The sequence below is a fragment of the Miniopterus natalensis genome, chromosome 4, assembly GCF_054644295.1.
Source record: "Miniopterus natalensis isolate mMinNat1 chromosome 4, mMinNat1.hap1, whole genome shotgun sequence".
Taxonomy (NCBI): Eukaryota; Metazoa; Chordata; class Mammalia; order Chiroptera; family Miniopteridae; genus Miniopterus; species Miniopterus natalensis.
Genome location: NC_142084.1, coordinates 82,330,346 through 82,351,763, shown reverse-complemented (window position 1 = coordinate 82,351,763; position 21,418 = coordinate 82,330,346). Strand labels below are relative to the sequence as shown.

Genomic DNA, 21,418 nt, shown 5'->3' with positions numbered 1-21,418 from the left:
ATCCCTGGTTGAGAATCACTGAGTTAGAGAGAGATACTTTAAAAATGTAAATCAGATAAAATTGTTCTGCTCTAAACTGCCCAATGGTGGTTGCCAGGGGCTGGGTGGGGGTGGCAGGTTGGGAGTGGGAGATGGAAAGTTACTAATTAACTGGCATAAAGTTTCAGTTAAATAAATGAATAAGCTCTAGAGATTTCCTATACAACATTGTACCTATAGACAACAATAAAGTATTGTACACTAAACATTTGTTAAGAGGGTAGATCTCATGTTAAGTGAGAACACTTTTCTTATCACAATAATAAAAAAAAATCCAAGTTCCTGACAATGACTGACAAGGCATTTTCTGAAATACCCTTCCCCTGCCTTTTTACTTGGCTAATAGATATTAGCCATCTTCCCCTAGAAAGCCTTCCCTGGCCTATCCCCTAATCTGGGGTAAGGTCCCGGCTCCAGGCTCCAGGCTCCTATGACATCCTGTTCTTCCTCTGACGCAGCACACGTAACATCCTGGCTACTGAACTGTGAACACCCTGAGGGCTGGAACGGTGCCGTACTTATCACTGTATCCTTCCCTTGTGCACAGCATAGCACCTGGAGTGGAGCATTTAAGTAACTATATGGTGGGCTGACTGGAGCTGCAGAATGAACCTGGCCTGTACTACAGATAGGGATACGATACCCAACCTGGTTGGGATGTTGAAAGCAGATGTAATTATGAAACCAGATACTACCATGTCTTAGCATTTTCCTTTCTTATTCAGTAGTTCCATAATCACTCTGGTGAAACCTCAGGGACAGTCTTTACTCTTAGGGTTGTTAGAGAAATCCTTGGTTAGAGAAACCTTTCATTCAACAAATACTGTGTACTCTGTGAGCATGTACTGTCAGACCCTGAGCTGGATGCCAGATATCTTTTGGTGGATAGACTGTTCCATACACAGGAACTTGTAGAGCTTGCCTTGCAGCATGGGTGATGGTCACTTAGTGCAAAATAACTTAATACGTTACTGAATTGCTATTGTAAACATTAGGGAAAGTGGGGGCAGAGGAGAGAAACTCGCATATAGAGACAACTGCGAAGCAAAAATCCTGAGTTAAAAATACAATGCATGGTGCATTAGGAATGTGGTGGCAGCATGGAGAGGGAGGGACAGAGGAGTGCTCTGCATTGAGGTTGGGAGACAGGCAGGAGCCAGAACAGACGGGGCTCTTCCTCTCCTCCCCACCCCACAATTCTAGAATTGTTTCCAATGGCTTCACTTTTAGGCCACATTCCTTCTTTAGAATTGTGAGTGTGCCATCCTCACTTGAACGAAGTTTTCCTCCCCTCCCCCCCATGCAAGTCCTATTTATTCTTCAAGGTCAAGCTCAATGCCTTCCTCCACCGTGAAAAACAAGAACTTTAAAGAGCCACAACCAATAAGGAATGAAGAAAGGCACAGATGTGACTGGGTAATACTGAGCAGTTCAGCTTAAATGGGACAAAAGATGCCCTTCTAGGGAGTTCACTTCAGAATATGGCAGATCCTGGCATTTCTAGGTGATTTATGAGGAAGAAAATATAGTGGACAGTTGAGAACACACACTTTGGAGTTGGTCAGACCTGAGTTAAATCTGGGCTCCCTACTTTATTAGCTGTGTGACCTAGAGCAACTCTTCCAATCTCGGTTGGTTGTTTCTAGAGTAAGGATGAGTATATCTACCTTATAGGGACAGGGTTAGGGATAACGAAGGGTTCTTAAGAATTTAAATACATAATGCATGCAAAACAGTTACAACAGTGTAACACCCACATGGTGTTAAACAAGTGTTATTATTACTATTATCATTGTCATGCTTCCCCATTGTTCCTTAACTAAATCGTAAGTGCATTAAATGAGGTAACGTGTCAATTCTAACATAAAGTACATCTCCTGGTGAATCCTCACTAAATTCAAGTTCCCCTCTCTCCCAATCTCTTTTTACAAACAAGTACTGTGTACTCCCTACTAATCTTCAGCACTGTGTTATGTACATTGTTGCAGGCTAATGATATTCATTATTGGAGAATATTTGCATTTATATTTTTCAAAATTAGTATGGGAGTAGAAAGAAAATCTGTGGCCAAATTTATATAAAATGCTCTAAGATAATGAGGATTTTAATAGCTAGGAAAAGAGTTGTAATAGCAACTGTTTTTCTTCTCTCATTCAACTGATAACAAAATAACAATGGGATTACAGGGAAATGAATCTAATTTAACTACAGTTGCCCCAAGGGAGAGGCTGACCCAGAGGACCCAGCTATCAGCAACTGTACTAATGTGAGGGATGCTGGAGTGGTCATAGGCCCACCAGGTCTTAGTTTAATGTTCATTCGCTAAGGAGGAGTAATACTTCTTGAGTCTTTAAAAGCAACTCAGATCTGCTTCACTCACTTGATTTCCCCTGAGAGAGGTAATCTGGCAAAGGGAAATGCTATAAAACATTTGCCTTTGCAGATTCTCACGGATTCCTTAATATAGGCACTGTGACCCATGAAAATCAAGATTGGTACAAGACACACAAAGGAGACCTTTATCAAAGTAGATTGACTTAAATACCATACTCCCATGATGCAGTTAGTTCAGAATTTAATTAGCTCAAACTTAATTCATATAGCTTTCCAGGAATTGCTCTATCACAAAGAAAAATCCATTTCTATTATCACTTTATTTTGATTGACAGTTACAGAAAATAAATATTTTGGTGTCATATGAATAAACTCTCTGTTGTCTGCTCTTTATCAGGTAATGAAGTAACAGTAGCCAGCCTAGTTTACACAATGTAGCATATGATTTCTACAGTAGTTTACATGGTTTATATCAGTGGCTCAAAAATACCTTCCACTAAATTTCGTTGGTCTGATAAGTAAAAGAACCATAGTGGTGAGTTCAGATTACAGGACCCAGAGCCAGGCCAACTCCCTGGGAGTTCTCCCATGGTCCTGGTGCCTGCAGCTATAACCACTTTGTCTGTTGATGTGACTTATGTTGTGGATTCCCTTGGCTTCTGCTATAGATTATTCACCCTGTGTATGTCATGGCACAAGGCATCCCAGCAAATGTTTTTGTTTTCTTATTGGGGACCTTATTGACACCTCTGGACTTCCATGAGTACCATATGGAATATCATGGAGTGACTGCTATGCTCCAGGCCCTCTAATGGAAATGGATACAGAAATGAGTAAAAATTGGTTTCTGCTCTTAGAGAGCTCACATTCTAGTTGGGAAAAAAGAGAGGAATTATAGAATTACAGACCATGTCCTAAAAAATAATAGAAATATAAAAAAAAGTACATGGGATTTCTGAGGTAAGAGCTGTCCTAGCAGCTGAAGCAGAGGAGAGCAGGAGAGACTTCCCCGAGAAAGTGATATTTGAGCTGGGTTGCAGAGAACAAGGGGCCGTGGGATAGACTCTCTGGGCAAAGGGACAGGGATGCAAGAGAACACAAGAGAGGCCAGAATATAGGAGAGGTAGAGACAGACAGCAACAGAGGTAGAGACATACAGACAAGGCTAGAAAAGTAGAAGCCAGACTTTAAAGAACTTTGCCCTGCCCCGAGTCCACTGTAGGTGCCTAACACATACATTTGCTAAAACTGATTGACTGAATTGTTTATAAAGTACTGAAAAAAATGTGAGTGTTTTAGAGGTTTCAGCAAATGATTGAACGGTTCAATTTTTGCCAGGTACAGTTTTGATGTATCGAGTGTGTGGCGTTTTATTTTGCTGCAACAGAAGGGGAACATTGTTTATCCCATCCTTTTAAAGCCGTAGCTTTTCAACAGGGTTGACATAAACGGGTGGCAAACTCACAAGATGAAACGGAACCAAATTTTGCACCAAACAGTTTTTCTTCTGTGGTTCAAGGCCATGGATGAGTTTGCTTTTTGTGAGAGTTATTTTTGTTTTTATCATGTGCAGAGAGCCGGGTGATTCACGACTCCGTCAACACCCCTAGTTTAACTGCTCCAGCACAGCGATAGCCTTAGACTCAACTGGCACAAACATGCTACCTTAAAACTTTCTACCTTTTTTATTCGCTCATCTCTCTTACGGTGGTGGCGGCGCCAGTTCCACCCACAGCTTTCTTCACACACTGAGTTGAAACTAAATGTCAATAAAAGCAACCATGTTTTGAATGCTCAACAAATTCCTCCTTGTCTCTCACTACCTTCTATGTTATTTTACGTGCAGTTTCTTCTTTTAGGTTAATTGAAATGAAAGGGAATTAATTCCTCTCTGCCTTTCTCTGGCAGTCTCTAGAGTTTTGTGTTGCTCCATGTTTGAATGCTAAAAGGATACCTTTTTGCCCAGCCGATATGGCTCACTCAGTGGCTGAGCATTTACCTAGGATCCAAGAAGTCGAGGTTCAATTCCCGGTCAGGATACATGCCCGGGTTGCAGGCTCGATCCCCAGTAGGGAGCTTGTAGGAGGCAGTTGGTCAATGACTCATCACTGATGTTTCTATCTCTCTCTCTCCCTCTCCCTTCCTCTCTCTGAAATCGATAAAGATATATTTTAAAAAAAACAAAAAACAAAAAACTAATTTAAAAAAATAAAAATAAAGTAAAAGGATGCCTTTTCTACCCAGAAGTGTCCTCAACTTTGCCCATCACTTTTCGGTGTATTGAAATACTGTCCAGAAAATCACTGATAGACTCTCAGCTATTGATTTGTTTTAGCCTTTGAGAAAACCACAATCACTGATGCTCCAATGGAATCATTCTATTGCATAGTTAGAAAACACTGCAGACATGATCTCATACGAGCCTTGTGTAAAAAGAATCCTTTCCATACACCCCAATCCCAATAGAATTATCCAGCATCTGTTTCAGCACCCATGAGCAAGCTTCACAGACACCTAGTTACCAGTTACCAAGACTTATTGTGAAGCTATACTAATTAAGATAGAGTGGTACGGGGCAAGAATAGACAAGCATATCAACAGAACAGAATCAGTAGTCCTGAAACAGACCAATAGGCATTTGGTGACCTGGTGTATGAGAAAGGGCCATGTAGTAGAGAAAAAGACTGGCTTTCTCAGTACATGGTGCTAGCTGCACATGGGCTATTCATGTACAACAACAACAACAACCATAACAATAGTGATCTTGACCCTCTATCTTGCACATGTCTATGACACATAGTTCTAAATGCAAAAGGTAAAATTTCAGAATAAATCATAGAAGAGTACCTTCATGACTTTGAGGTAGACAAAGACTTTTTAAGCAAGATACAAAGAGTGCTAGTCATAAAGAGAAAAAAACTTGATAAATGGACTACATTAAAGTGACATATTCCTGTTCAGCACACAACATTGCCGAGATAGTGAGAAGAAAAGCCATGGAATAGAATATATTGATAATACAGACATCTGAAAAGGACACACGTCAAGGATATATAAAGAATGTTTGCACAACTATTAGAAAAACACAAACAACCTAACAGAAAAATAGGCAAAAGACTCACAAAAGTATTTTTATCAAAGAGGCTATACAGATGTTTAATAAACATAAAAAAGGTACTGGTTTATCAGGTAAATGCAAATTAAAACCATAATGCGATATTATGACTCACCCATTTGCTAAAATAAAAAAGGTAGGATGTGGGGTAACTATAACTCATATATGCTGCTGATGAAATGAAATTTACTTACAAACAAATGTATTTGTAAGTTTGGTCATAAACAGTTTGAAAGGATCTACTACAGGAAATTATAAATAACGTGGCCTAGGAATTCTCCTCTTAGAACAAATATTCACATATGTTCATCAAAAGAGTTTTACAAGAATATTTATAGAGGCATTATTTATAATGGTCTTACACTGGGAACAACCCAAATGTTTATCTGCAAAGATAGTCACTCTTCTGGATTTATTTGTGGATAAATAAATTGTGGTACAGCCACAAAATGAAATACTATACAAGATGAGAATTAATGGACTGCAACTATATGTACTAACATGGATGAATCTCACAACCTAATATCAAGCAAAAGTGCCAGACACAAAAGAATACATATTGTATATTTCCATTTATAAAATTCAGAAACAGCTCAATCAGTACAATTAGTCTGTGTTATCAGATGTCAGAATAATGGTTACTCTTATATGGAGAAAGGGTAAAAGGGGATGCCTGAGCGTCACTGAGAGGCTCTGTGACTTTAAGTGAAATGATGTGTAATGAAACCAGTTTTATCATAGGCTGCTTGATATAAACAAGAGTTGAGTTCCTACAGCGTCTCATCAATGTTGTAACAAAATAATATTGAATGAAATATTATTTGAGGACCTGCTGTATTTGTTAATTTGAGCTCTGATTCCACAGGTGTTTTTCACTTTATGAAAATTAATTGAGCTGTATATTTATGATTGTGCACTAATTTATTTGTCATGCCTCAATAAAATTTAAAAAAGTCAATTGAGTGTCAAGGGAGAAGATATGAGGAAAACCTATCTCCAATTAAAATCTGTCTTTGCTCAGCTCATTAGATCAAATTTAATCAGCATGATTAAAACAGAAGTTGAAGTTTTAAAAAAATAAACTATAAATCATCTCTATATAAGTATGAAAATTTTCCTTTTTCCCTTGAGTTTTGATGCAATAGGTATAGTGAAATGTAAGAGCCATTGGCTTGATGAATTTCCTTCGGGTTTAGTAACGTGTCTGCCCTTTTCCGGTCTCCAGCCAGATGGGTAGATGAGGACTGACCTTCTACCGATATCTCTCTCTCCTTTTTGGATCACCTATGGACGACACCTGGGGCCCAGGATACACCTGAGCTTGGTAAGTTCACTGTTCCTTGTGTATTAGTCTTATCTCCTCAGTTAGACTATAAACATCATGAATGCAGAGACCTCATGCTTCTTATTTCTGCTGGATATTGTGGCTTGGCAAGGAAGGGTCACTGCCCAGGGAACAAGTTATGCCAGGAAAATGGACAGGAGCTCAGATCCAGGCTCTTTCCAGGCTTGAGCTGAGGAATAACCCTGGGATGGGATGAATAATGCTGCCAATATCCTCGAGTCATAACACTGAACCCGGCAGCCTTCCCCTTCTCTTGGGAACAGCCTCCAGACTTCCCTCTGGCTGGTGCTGGGCCCAGAGCATAGCCAGATAAGGAGATGCAAGTCAGTGAGTCTCAGAAAGCTTAGCAGAGAATAAATGATTGGTGAGAGGCCAGGAACAAAGTGGGAAGGAAGTAAAGTGAGTAACACAAAAGAAGGGAAAGAAAATTAAGGTATTTTGATCTCCTGCTATATGTTATGTGCGAGGCAACATGCTTTAGCCTCTTTTTGCTCGTGCATTCTTATAAAAATCCTGTAATTTTGGTACTGATGGCTGCTTGCCCATTTTTAAAGTTTAGGAAACAGGCTTGGCAGTTAAGTTACTAGCTCAAGCCTTTCAGCTAGTAACTGGTGGACTAAGGTCCAAACCCAAGTCTGTCTGAAGAATGGGATATTTTAGTCTCAAAACACAGCCATCTCCCCTTCTTTGCTTTGATCCCCTCCCTTCTGACCATCTTACCTGGAGTTTCTTCTGCGAGTCTAGCTTTATTCCTTGGGACCAGCCCAAGTCTCTTTGTGTAGCCCAGATCAGTTTAGTCCTTGGTGATCTTCCTCTCTTCTCTATCTGTTGACTGTAAATCCCATATTTGGGAATTATTCAGCTATCAGTCTCCCTTATTACCTACCTTTTCTCTTGTATATCTTGGTCCCTCTACTGGCTTGCAAAGTCAGAGGTCTGAACTTATGTTTCTTGCTTCTTTGCATCTACCGTAACGCTTAGTGTTGTGCTTAATGCGAAGTTTAGATCCTAGATGGTGCTCAATTAAAACATTTGACTGAATATAATCTTCTCTTTTGTCTGTAGCAATACATAACCATAGTAACCAGAAACAAAACAAAATTCTCTTTCCTCATTCCCAGAATGGGTACCTACATAGAGAAATAGGACATGGAAGAGAAGATGACTACCAGGCGAGTGCACAGCCAGAATACCACAGGGAGAAGGCATCTTTCTCCCTGACAGCCCCTTCTGCCTACTGCTCATGAGATAAATAACCTGGCAGCAGCAGTGGCCGGGACTCCTCGAGCATCCAGCCAGGACCTTCTGAATTCTAGAAATTAGAGCCTGGCTGACACACTTCCATCCATGGTTGATCAAGCCTTAACACTAATCAATAAAGGTATTCCACAGGGAGTTGGAAGTTATATCTGGTGGCAACTGAAGAACTAGCCCAGCAGAACCCATTTTCAATTCTGTGTGTTTCTTTGTTAACACTCTAATGGCCTTACAACAGGTTATAGGGACCCAAAAGTCATGATATTGAATGTATCATTAAACTTTGTGAGCTCTGAACACTTGGCTTATGAGTACCTAGGGAAGATTTGGATTGACAGATCCCATGGCTCAACATATCTTGCTTCAGTGCCTTTGCTCATGGTGGTCCCCACCAGAGACTTCTCTCTTCACTTTGCTTTTGTGGAAAATCTTATCTCGTGTTTCAAGGCACAGTCCAATGCTTTCCCAGATGTCTCTTTTCACTGCAGCCCACACTCACTTTTCCTTTCTCTGAAAAATTCTGGCACCAACTCTACACACCACAGAATTTAGCCCTTGGTTGCACATCCCCCTAGTTCCCTATGTTCAATAGAGGCAGCATGGTGCAGTGAAAAGAGCCTATTCTTTGGGACCAGAACCCATTATTCCCCTGCTGTGCAACCCCAAAGTTCTTCACAGAGCAGCACTGGCATCCTGTTCATCCCCCTTAGCAGCTGCATCGTGTTTCATTGGATGATGAACCATCACTTCTTTCCATGGACTTCTACTAATGGACAGAGGGCTACTTTCAGCTTTTTAAAACAGCAATGAAATGAACATCGTTGTACATACATCTTATCACATCTGCACAGCCCTTACTATAGGGTAAATGTGTAGACTCCAGCTGTTTCTTACCCCCACAATTTTAAGGCCATTTGTGATCTCTTTTACCTCCCCCCTCCCCCCATTCATACCTAAAGTGCTATAGTTAAAAACATGGCCTCTCCAGCTTTTGGCCCTGACTATGGCACCCACTGTATGCCCACAGTCACTTTCCAGCTGAAACCACAGGTTGGTCTCTCCAAAGTGACACCAGTTACATCTTTGCTCTTGTTTCTGTTTCATCATCTCCCTTACCCCAGCTGACCACACTACACTCACTCCTGGTGGGGGTAGAATGCACTCCTGGGTGCTCACCTCTCCTTTCTCAGAGATGGGTTTTAAAGACAAAGAGACTGTGAGGAGTAATAGAAAACAATCCAAAGTAAAAAAAGGTCCATTAAAAAAAAAAAGAGGGGTGCCTTTTTATTATGAATTCTAAAAACTCACAGGGAGCTCTAAGGGACTTTCAGAAGATTTCTGGTTGTAGAAGACAGTGGTGTGTCAAGAATAAATCATGGGTGTTAGAATCAAGCAGACACGGCTTATAACCCCAAACCTGCTGGGTAACCAGGGATAAGGGAGCGAATCTCTCTGAGCCTCAGTTTTCTCATCTATAAAATGGTGTTGATGTACTGGGGCAGAGGTTGTCACGATGGTTAGAAGTGATATGATCTAACACCAGTGTGCTTGACACATAGATGCAACAAATGAAAGCAATTATTGCTATTATTTTCTCCACAAAAGAGAAGATCAGAGTATTCCTGAATAATGGGGTAACTGGCAACATTAGGATGACAGGGAACTTATTTATCTGGGTCTATTTAACTTCCTTTTCTCCAATGCTACCTTTTGCTCCAAATCCATTCCAAGGGCAGGACTGAATTGTTTCATGTGACACACATAATTAGTGATAGCCAGAAATTCTCTCCATTAGGTTGCTTTCTCTCCATTAAATGAAAACTATGACATGGCCTTAAAAAGTGCACATATTCATTCATTCAACAAACAGATGTTAAGTAATTAGAATATATAACAGCCTATATAAGGATTTGAATGAGTTGCAGAGATAAGATGCCAGTCTGTGTCTTGATAAGAATCAGACATGGGAACAACAGTGGAAGGTTGAAGATACAAGATGTACTCATAGGTTCAGATGACAATGGCGACAGCAACAACAACGTCAACAGCATTTGCTGTTTGTCTGTCAGCCCTGTGCAATTGTCATTTAATACTCAAAATATCCTTTGGAAGTAGGGCTTCTTATTATCATCATCTTCCAGGAGAAGAAACAGGTGCGGAGAAGCTACTTTCCCATGCTCACACCGCTAGTAAGTGGTAGTGTTAGGACTCAATCACCGGCCGCCCTATTCCAGAGTTCAAGCTATAACCATTACTGTAAAGCAGCTACAGAGGAGTAATTGGGGTTGGAAAGCAGCATTTACAAAAGGGGAAGGACCTGAGCAGAAAAGATGGGAGAGGTCAGTTCAAGCAGAGGGAATGTCAGGGCATACAAGCAGCACGGGGCTTGGGAAACAGAATGAAGCTCAACTTGATTTGACTGGAGCCTTGACTGCACCTGGGAATCAAAGGGGAGACAAGCCTTAGATGGGGGCTAAGACATACTAGAGACTGGTTAGCTCCAAGTTTGAAGGGGGGAAAAGTGAGACAGAGAAGTGACTCACCCAGTGGGCAATAGGTAGACTGATTGAACTTCTTTCTAAGCTCCTCCTCCAACCCTGTGGGCCTGCCTCCTGTGACAACAGCTGCTGCTCCTGTTTTCCCCTTGGATAGGACTCTCCATTCTGCTCCCAGCAGCTACTGTGCCTCCTTAAGCAACCAGATAATCACAATGTCTGTCATCACCCAGGTGTGCAGTTTCTGCGTTTGTGTGCTTGACACCATTGATTTTCTGCTCGGTACCTTGGGCTTATTTCACCTATTATCTCCCTTGAACATAGCTAGGGTACGAATATTCATTTGCCACAGTTGGATGGTGTGCCTAACTCATGCTTGAAACCATCAGGCTCCTCATACATTCCCCGTAATTCAATTAATTATGCTTTCATCTTTTTCCTATATAGAACTTAGTACTTCTTTCCAGATGAACAACTAGGTCTCTTAATCTCAGGTGCTATACTTCCAGAGAGGCTTTAAGAAAAACGGGATTCTCTCCAGGAAAATATGAGACCTAGCAAGATGTAGCCATGGGCAGGCATTTCTGGACATAGAGACATAGGGCCATCTTTCTTCTACGGCAGCCCCACTCATGGCCTAGATTTCCCAAGGCATGTGAAAGGAAATAAAAAGACAGCAATCAGATTTTATCCTTGGAACTGAAAATGGAGGGAAGAGGGGAGAAGAGAATTTTTTTAAGTATTTAAATATGATTCCGTGTATGTCTATATGCATTAAAGATTCAGTAGTGTTTTTATATTTCCCACCATTCCTCCAGGCCTCCCCAAGTGGAACCTAGGCATCTTTCATTTCATCTGCACAGGGTTGCCATGGCAATGGCTGTCTAGAACTGAGTGGGAGTGGCCCTCTTTAGCTGACATGAGTGTCCCAGTTAATCATAGCCCCAGCCAGCCTCCATTCTTGTGTTACCGAACTTACGCTAATTATCCATGTGAACTTGGCTAATTTTCTTCCCTCCCTGTAAGCTGGAATCTTCACCTATCAAAGTGGGATTAGGTGTTAATTATATTTTTATTTTGTTTATTGCCTGCCTCCTCTCACTAGAAGCTAAGCTCTGGAAGGGCAGGGATTTTTGTCTGCTTTTTTCATTGATGTCTCCCATAGCACCTTGAACCATGCCTGCCACTTAACAAGTGCTAAGGAAACACATAATGAGTGAATAAATGGTCCTGATCATGCCTTTCAGCTCTGTGAAATACTTTCTGAAAATTTGCCTATTGTGATTTTGGAGGGGGGAAAAAAAATCTCTCCTTCCATGAAACTATTCAAATCTTAGGTTTCCAGAGCAATCCAGAGAGAGCAAGCAGCTTGACTCCCCCCTTGCTGATGGCTGGAACTGCTGGCTGAGATGCAGAGAATGATGCTTTCCATTTGTGTATCCAGGGAAGCTTTTATCCCCCGTCACTGCATTAATTTTAATACTCCTATGCGGCTTTCAGAGCTTTTGAAACTTGGACTCTTGTGCTTTTCCATGGTCTGTGAAACTGCTCAGTATCGGAGCCTTGCTTTGGGTCTCACCATTAGGTAGCAGAAGATTAAAGTTGAACAGGAAAGAGGCATTGAGCTGGAGTCCCCAGGCATGGGGGCCACTCCCAGACGGTCCATGCACACATCACACCTGCCATGATGGCAGAATCCCCTCCCCTGTGCCAACCCCTCCACATTGACATTGCTTGTTAATGTGAAGGGAAACACGAACAAGATGAATATACTCTGGTGGATCCCTCTGTGAGCTCCTCCTCGTATGAGGAGGCAGGGTCACTGGAAAGGCCTCTACCTTCAATGGCTACTGTTGCCTCCTGTGTGCCCAGGGCCTCACTCACCTAGCAGGTAACATACCACAGGGCCAAGCAGGCCAGACAAACCTTGGGTTCAGCATTCATGGCTGTTGGTTGGCACCATTTCTGTCTGACCCGTGGACCTTGCTTCCTGGACCTCAAAACTGACTTCCCTGGACAATATCCTAGTTCAATGACTTTAATTCCCATCTGCCCTGGGGGAAGGAGAGGATTTGTGAAACGTGTATTCCTCTTTTCAGCTGCAGAATTTCCAAGTCTGCAGATCTGGGGCAGGGCCTGGAAACCTGCAGTCTAACAGACACCCCAGGTGATTCTGACTCAGAAACCCCCATACCCAGTCCCAAGACTAAGAGCATCTATCACAGATTACTTTCATCATCGTTGTCCACAAGTCCTTGTGACACTGTACCTTGCAGCAATGAATCTATGTCCTAAATTAGGCTTATGTTTTCTAAAGGTGAAATATTTTATAATTACAGGCTGCTTTTATGAATATTTACTCTCAGCATCCCTACTTTGCACCACTCAGGCCATATCAATGTAAGAAGAGGAAGAGGCTTGCTTGGCTATCCCTGGGAAGGGAGGAGGGAGAGCCTGAGGTGGAGGGGCAGGTTTCTCCTCACCTCTTAATGTGGGGGCGAGGCTGTTGGTTGCTATGGAATTTGTGTGTGAATGCAAAGCACCAGGCTGTCATTGTGTTATCGGTTGGTTTGGGCTCTGCTCATTCGCCACCTAGTTCCCATGGTGAATCAGTTGGTTACAGCGCCCTCAGCAAGCCCTTTAGCTGGGGGGTTGTGGTATAGGTTTCCCAGAGATCTCCAAAGTACCATCGCCCCCCCCTTGAGACTTCTCACTGAGAGTAATTATCTTCACTAGGTGGAGATAATTATCATATATTTTGATACGTTTTAAAATCAGGAATAAAAGACAGCTCTGAAAGCTGAAGTCTAATTTCCCATTTTCCTCTGTTCTCTAAGACTTTCCAAATCCCTCTCATTCTTACTAAGGTCACCTGAACCCAGGAAAGTACTGACCCCAAGGAAAAGCCAATGGGTAAATGGAAGCTGTAGGAATAAAGAGCTGAAGAGGCTCACTTTCAGTTCCCTTGCAGGCAATGAAGCCTTGGATTGAGGCTTCGTGGTAGGCAGTTCTGGTCTGAGCACTGAGGCCAGAATTATTATCTCAGTCACCTTTGGAGAAAATCCTTTTCTCCTCTTGGGTGTGTTTTCTCATCTGTAACGTGAGATGGATAACTGAGATCATCCTAATGATCCCACCCAGAGCTAAAGGTCTCTGGGACTGTAGTTCCATGGTTTTCAAATGCTCCCCACCCCTTGGATTCACTGTGGACTCCTCCCTCTCCTCACCTTCATGTACCCAATGCCTCAGCAAGTGCTGTTAATTCTAGTTCCAAAGTAGACCACAAATCCATCTCCACAACCATCTTACTTTCCATCACCATAATATTCCCTGGACCGCCAGAAGAGCACCTTGCTTGGCCATTCCGCTTTCACTCTTGACTATTCTCTGCTCTAATTCATTTTCCTCGTAGCTCCCCAGAGTGGTGTTTTAGCATGTAAATCAATCCTTTCCTTGTTTAAAACTCTCCAATGTTTTTTCATTGCATTTAGAGTAAAACTCCAAATCTATACCATGGCCATGAGACCCTACACGATCTGGCCTCTACCTACTTTTATAATGTTATCTCAAACCCACATACTGGTTACTCCTCCCATCCTTGAAAGCACTAAGCTTTTTTCCACCCGAGGGCCTTTACCCATGGCCATTATGCCTCTCAGTTCTAATAAGCCTAGCTCCTTCTTGCCTATCAGCTCCTCAGAGAAACCTTCTCAGAACATCCTGAGGAAGTCCGCTTTAACCCACTTCCCTTACTATCTATTGCTATAGGAGGTTTATTTTATTCATGGCACAGCATAATTTATACATTCATTCACAATTGCTTGTTTAATGTCTGTTCATACACTATACCCACTGTACTGCCAGTTCCTTGAAGCGAAGACTCCCATCCCCATGCTCTGTCATCAATATATCTTCATAGCCTCAGCACCTAGTACTGTGCTCTGAATGTTATAGACAATTAGTAACATCTGTTGAATAAATGGATGACATTGGCCACAAATAGGGGAAAAGGTACAGAAAGGAAAGTTGAGGGAACTAAAGATATATTTTGACTGTGATGATTTTTTGTCTCTCATATATCCCTTCTCCAAATGTCCCTCTCTATAAAAAAGAAATCTAATATATGTATTAAAAATAGATCTTTGGGCACAAGAAGCAGGCCTCAACGTCAATTCATGGATGACATTTTTATCTGTGATCACAGCCAAAGTGAATTTTAACTTTGAATGCTAAAATAGGTTACACAAAACCAATTTTTCATATAAACATTTTAAAGGGAGGATGGAAGAGTCTTTAAAGCATTTCAGAAGCATTTACTGGCACACATCATTAAATGTGCGAATTACAGATTATCTTATCTATTCATGGTGCTGGTGCAGAAAACATTGACTTTAGACACTTTAGACAATGATGCTGATTGGCTCCCCTACATCTATTCCTATCCCTTCTACTCTAGAGGCTGGAACACCTAAATTCTTGCCTCCCAGCTTCCCTTGCCATTAGAAGTGATCATGGGCCACTGTTCTGACTAATAAGATAGGAAAGGATATCTTCTTGGGGTGGAGGGTATTCTGTTAAGCTTTTTTCCCCTGACCCAAAGACATAGAACTGATTGGCAACACTTCTTTCCCCTCTTGCTGCTTAAATATGGACACAGAATCTGGGAGCTGCCATCTTGCAAACAAGACAAGAATCACAGAACAGCTGACCCCGATGTCACTGAATCAAGCAAGAGCCACTGTCTGCCACCAGTTTTCCTATAATGTGAGAAACAGAACTCCATCTGTTCATATTACTGTGGTCGGGTTATTTTGTGACTTTCAGACAACCACATTTGGCCACATTTTGTTGGCTTTGACTAACAGACATTACATGAATTTTGAAGACATTAAAAAGAGATAGAGCAAATTGTGTATGAATGCACATACAATTCAGATGAAACTTAGTTCCCCAGATTATAAATTAGTGAGGATTTAAGGTATGCTCTTTCAGGAAATAGCAAGAACAATTAGAAATATACAAGTGTCTGAAAGTACCTTCCACCATAGCACCCAGAGTGTCGAATATGTTGTTGTGCACATCACAAAACTTGTTGAATTCATCAGGAAATGTGTATAAAACATAAGCTTCCATCAGTGTTTGCAGTTGTCTGCTTGGTCTCTGGCCCAGATTATTGTCTAAGTGTCCTTGTCTTTTTGTCTGGCCTGAGCAAGGTGCCTTCTCTCTTTAGTGTATATTTCCAAGAAACATCGTAATGTATTATATTCTGACTCTTTGGGGGCTTCTACAGGCCCTAAGCTCTCAGATAGGCTGGGGTGGGCTCGAGAAGAGAGAGGCCCCCCAAGTGGATAAAGCTCCTTATTCTGTCAGGTTTACTGCTGGTCCTGTCAGGCCCTTTAATCCAAAATGACAGCTCCTCCCTCTCATTTCCTGTGAGGAGGAGTCTCAGGAACCCAGGTATGCTCCTCTGGAGGGGACACTGGCTGTTTCTGTTTTCACACTGGACTTCCCCAGAAGAGGGAAGCCCAGTGGCTTTCAAAGCAGTGTAAGCACACTTTCTTCTAGTGAAGGTTAGTGGAATAATATATGAAGTCAGTAAAATAATAAAAACCAGCATCTGTTTCTTAGAGCTTCCTTTGTGCTGGCTGGATACTGTGTTACAGGGCCTATACGTATCAGTCTCTTTTAAACCTCACAACAGTACTTGAGGCAGGAATTCTTATTTCCTTTTTGCCAGTGAAAAAACAGAGGCATAGAGTGGAATTATGGAGGAGGGAGGCTGGGTACACTATGTTCCTGTTCAGTCTCATCTTCACCTCAGTGTCAGTTCCTAAGATACCCTAGTAGAACCCTCAGAAGTCCTGGAAACACAGTTTGAAAGTCTTCTTGCAGATAAAGGTCACAAACTCAGATACCCTCTCAGGGGCCAGCGGAGTGACTAAGTAATGAAAGCAGAAAGATCAGGGCTGTGGTGAAATGGGGAATGCATGGATCAGCTAAAGAGGGCAGCTGCCACTCAGTTTTGGGTCATCATTGCCAAACTGTGAAGATCAACGAAAAACATGCTTGACAGAGGACTCAGCTGTTGGCCACCAACTCGAGACCTCTGGAGGAATGGTGAGGAGTCTGAGGCCTGCCCACAGGGTGCCATTAGGAGGTAAGATACCCACCGAGGAAGGAAATAATGGAGAAAAAAACAAGCTCATGGGTCTTTTGAGACACACACATGTTTTGATGGCTCTATATTATACTGACTAGGTAAGAACCATTTGTTCTCACTGTTTATCCACTGGCCTGATTTATTTTTAAGCCAGCCCTTTGCCTGCTTGGTTCTATCTGCTCTTTACCATGTGTTCCCCAGTATTGGCCAAGTATCCAGTCTCACACTTCCTCTCCCACGCAGCCTCCCCCCACCCCCGACTGTCTTCTTATTTAAAGAAAAACAAAATGATAACGGTGAGTAATGAGACGGTCTAAATTATGCAGCAGGCAAAGTGAGTCCTGCAGAAAGCTCCTTAGAAAGATTTTATTCCATTGCTGCTTAGGAATATTGGTCCTGGTCGACACTCACATGCCAAATAATCTTATCTGTGGTGCAGATGTCTCCAGCGCATGTTCACGAGGCCTTGATGTAGATATGCAATTATGCCCCCAGAAAGAGAGTGCGTGTCAATCTATCCACGGTAGCCAAATCTTAGCCATGCTTCCCTGCATGCCGCAGGGACTCCAAGTCTATAAGGGACTACCTACTGAAGAAAGAGCCATAGACATGCCACTGTAAAAAGAAACGTAGTCAGTGCTTATTTATCAGGTAGCTTGGAGGAGATTTGTGGCACGAACATTTCAGAATGTACTCAAAAGAACAGCACATCCAAAGACAGGAGGTAAATAAATGTGGAAATTGGTCTAGATTGGTAGTTTGCAAATTTCTTTTCCCCTCCCTTCCCGCCCTTCTTCCTTCCTTCCTTAGCTTCAGAATCCTTTTACAAAAGAAATACTATTCACAAGTCTAATATATAAAACAGGCAAAAATGGAGCTTCTCTGGTTCCATGGGGGTGGGGGGTTGGAACCTTATTGATTAGCTCATCCCAGTGCTCTCAATATGGTATCAGAGGCACCTCTGATTTTTGAACCACCAGAAACAAACTTATATCACCATCAGAAGTAAACTATGTCCAAGGTCTTTCTCAGAACCAAGAAAAAGAGCTCTAGAGATGAAGATGCCAAGGATCAGGTGACTTGCTCAGGGCCACACAGAGCATATGCTATAGTCAACTCAAAATTCACTGCTCGGTCACCATTCAGAAGTAGTACAGGATGGCAGTCAGAATCTCAGCTCCCCTGGCCGCTAGCTGTTTAACCATGGCAAGATATCCATCATTTCTGTAGTTCCTCATTTATAAAGGAGAAATAATGAGAGCCTCATCTTATGCTTCTGTGAGGATTCAATGAGATAAATGCACATACAGAACTCAAAATCTTGCTTGGCATATGGCAGGTGCTCAATAAATGTTAGTTGTACCATACTGTCCCCGATTCTTTCTCTGTACCTTTCAGCTACAGAACATTGGATTTGTGATTATGCTTATTAATCTTGACAGAGCACATCAGCCAGAGAGCAGACAGAACTGGCCCAGACACAGAATGCATCCAAATGATCCACAGCATGCAATGGATGGTTGACGGATAGTTGGAACACTGAGTACAGTGAAGTCTGCAAATAATTCCTATCTCTTAACTTTTCAGTATTTGCTTTTACCAGGGAAAACATAGCTCTGAGCAAAGGGGCTGAAAAGAGCAGACTGACCTGGGAGAAATGTCACATCCTTGCTGCATGAAGGCTCCCAGGGAGAACCACAGGCTGTTGAATATCCCAAACTCATTGGACTGGTCGCTGGTTGTCTGGTCCCGCCCTTCCTCAAACTCTTCACTGTGCCACTCATAGGGGCTGAAACGGCTGACCAGGAAAAGGACAACGCTCACTCCAATGTAGGCAAACACAATGCACATCCAAATCTCATAGGCCAAAGGATCAAGGAAGGAGAAGACCCCCGGCTTGGACTTCTGCGGCTTTTTTATCATGATGGAGATCCCCAAACTCATAAATGGCTTGGAGAAGTCTATCACCTCCTCCCGGACCAAGGTGATTGTTAAAGGGGCTACAGCCACATCTGCTCTCTGGAAAAAAAGAAAAACAGAAAGAAAGAAAAAAATGCAGTTGACTCAGCAGCACTCTGTTCTCTTGTTTCTTTCTTCACTGTGAATAGTGTTTTATGTCTTAAGGGATGTGAGTTGGAAAGAACCTTAGAAGCCCAACCCCTCCTATTGTCTAGAAAATACTTTTGACAGATGGCCGATCAGCTCAGCACCTTACAGGAGAGGTTGTCCCATCATTGGACAGGTTTAACTGTTTGGGCCATCTCCCCTCCCTAGAAGGGGCTTTTGTGCTACCTGTTGCTCTGCCTGTCTGGTAGCCAGGCCTCCTTCCTCTGCCAGGAAACCACTCCTGCCTCACTCTCAGTCCTCCTGGTTCAAATGTATTGACCATGTGGTTACATGGTGACGCGCACAACCTGGGTTTAGCCAACTCCGCTGGCCAGAATGACTCACTTAAGGGTGGCATAGGACCCAAGTTGGTTTTGTGAGCGTGAGCTCTGAGAGGCAGAGTGAGAGGTGCAGAAGCTGATTCGTGATGAAGTCATTTGGGCTGTCCTACATTCAGGGGTCATGCTGGGCTCCCTAGGATCACGTGCCCATATATTCTTCTGTTTGACCCCAAGAACACAAACCAGTCTTTCAGTTTGCCTAGGCTAGTTTGAGTTGGGTTTCTTTTACCTGCAGTAAGATAGCCCTGGCTAACAAGGCGATGAAGACAAACTTAACTCAATAAACATTTATTTGGCACTTATTGTGTGCAAGCCGTAGGCTGGAAGCTGTAGGTAAGCTATGGTCCCTAGCTCAAGAAATTATAAACGACTGGGAGAGACTAGTACGTGCGTGCACGTGCACACACACACACAGCTCTCAGTCTACAAAGTAGGCTGGGTATGTGCTATCCAAGAAATACAAACTGCCCCAGGAGACCAGGGAGGGATTAATTCTGGCTGGGGAGATCAGGGGCTTTATCAAGAAGGAGGTGACATATAAATTTGGCACTGAAGAAGTGACATATAAATTTGGCACTGAAGGACGAATAGGATTTTTACAGAGTAGGATGCTGGCACAGAACACATTTGAGGAGGAGGGAATTATGTGAGTAAAGGCCTGCCTGGCAGAGAGAAGGAAAAGTTGCACCACTACTATTTTTTTTTTTTTTCAGGAAGACTGCCAAGAAATACACAAATAATTCACTTTTAAAAATTTAAATCCAGCATGTGGATAAACATAGAAGGTTGCAAGAAATGTTTATCCGGAGGCATCCGGCACGTGGATCACCAGTCTTGCTCTTCTGTGTTTCCTGCCTCTCTCTAATGGCAACAACACTGGCATCAGGCAATAAAAATCCACTGCTCTACTGGCCTGAGATCAGGAGGTCCTGGGAACCCAGAGGTTCCATGGACAAATGCCACAACGTTCATTTCTGAAAGGAGAGACATGCCTATGCAAGTCTGTTTGAGATGTATGGCTTTCTCTTATGATGCTATACAGCAGTCCCTAAGTGAGGCCAGTGACAGGTGCCCTGAGACAAGCGCCCCGCTTAGCCACTGCCTGGTGCTGCTTAGAGATTTCCTCTGATTACTCTCATTGGCTGGGATTATTAAGAAGATACTTTATGTGGAATAAAAAGCCTGGCTTCAGAATGATTTAGGTTCTCAGAGAGAAACTTTCTGTAAAGCAGTGTGGAGTCAAGTGTGAATTTCGTAGTAATTCTGTGGTTTTTCCCCTAACACCCACTGCATACATCTTGATAATTTTTACAAACACCTATAAGCTGGTGCAAGGGAGAAGATATCCATTCTTTTATCTATAACCTAATATAGATAGACAAGGAATGGGAGAGAAAGGGGATGGAAATGAGGGACTGAGTGCAAGTTACCCAAAAGGGAGGTGAAAGACTACCAGCTTTGAAAGTGGTAACAGGAACTGAATGGATTTGTTGGATGCTTCCTGATGCAAATTAATAGAATGGACTGTGGACTGGAAAAATCATAGACCCACTTCATCTTAGTGCTTAGTTCATTGAGAAGTTCTAAGACATTTCTGGAGGGATGCTAATAAATATAAAATTAAATGTTGGGAAGCAAAAATTTAAACAAGTTACTTTGGGGTAGGACTTCCCAGAACCTTTAAATGACCGCTGTGCACTGAGAATTTCTAGGAGGAAGTAGGTGGAGTATTTCTAAAATTAATTGCCCGTGGGTACCTGTGCATCTATAGGGACCCACGTGTGTAGAATACACACAGAGTGGGAGATGCTAAATTCACAGACCTCATTTTACAGATAAGAAACTCAGGTCCAGAGAGAGAAGGTGGTTTGTGTAAAGCAGTGGTGTTTTAGCTTGCTTCCCATTCACCGAGAGGTTGGGGGGGTTCATTTCCAGCTCCTAAGTAGTTACTAGAGCTCAGCAGGCTTGATCAAGGGCAGAGCTGAGCTGGGAACATTGACCTGGCTGCTCTTCTCTGTGACTCACTAGCCTTAATTGAGACAGTTGTCTTTTTGGATATCAATTTCCTCACTAAAAAAAGAGAGGCACAACATCATTTTTGTTTTGCCTATTTGACAGGATTGTTTTGTGAGGGTTAAGTGAATTCTAATATGTGAGAGTACTATGAAATGTGAGCATTTCACGGGCACTTAAAATTACTTTCTTAAACTGACACCTTGGGACAGT

The 21,418-nt window shown here is 42.4% G+C and overlaps 1 protein-coding gene across 3 annotated transcripts in view; it reads right to left on the bottom strand.

Annotated features, from left to right (window-relative positions):
* GRIA1 (glutamate ionotropic receptor AMPA type subunit 1) overlaps nucleotides 1-21,418 on the bottom strand; it is a 265,907-nt gene that overhangs the window by 60,437 nt on the left and 184,052 nt on the right. For all 3 annotated transcript variants that reach the window (XM_016213816.2, XM_016213792.2, XM_087816937.1), the window contains exon 11: nucleotides 18,394-18,764. In XM_016213816.2, coding sequence (XP_016069302.2) covers nucleotides 18,394-18,764 — 371 coding nt within the window. The remainder of the gene's footprint in view (nucleotides 1-18,393; nucleotides 18,765-21,418) is intronic.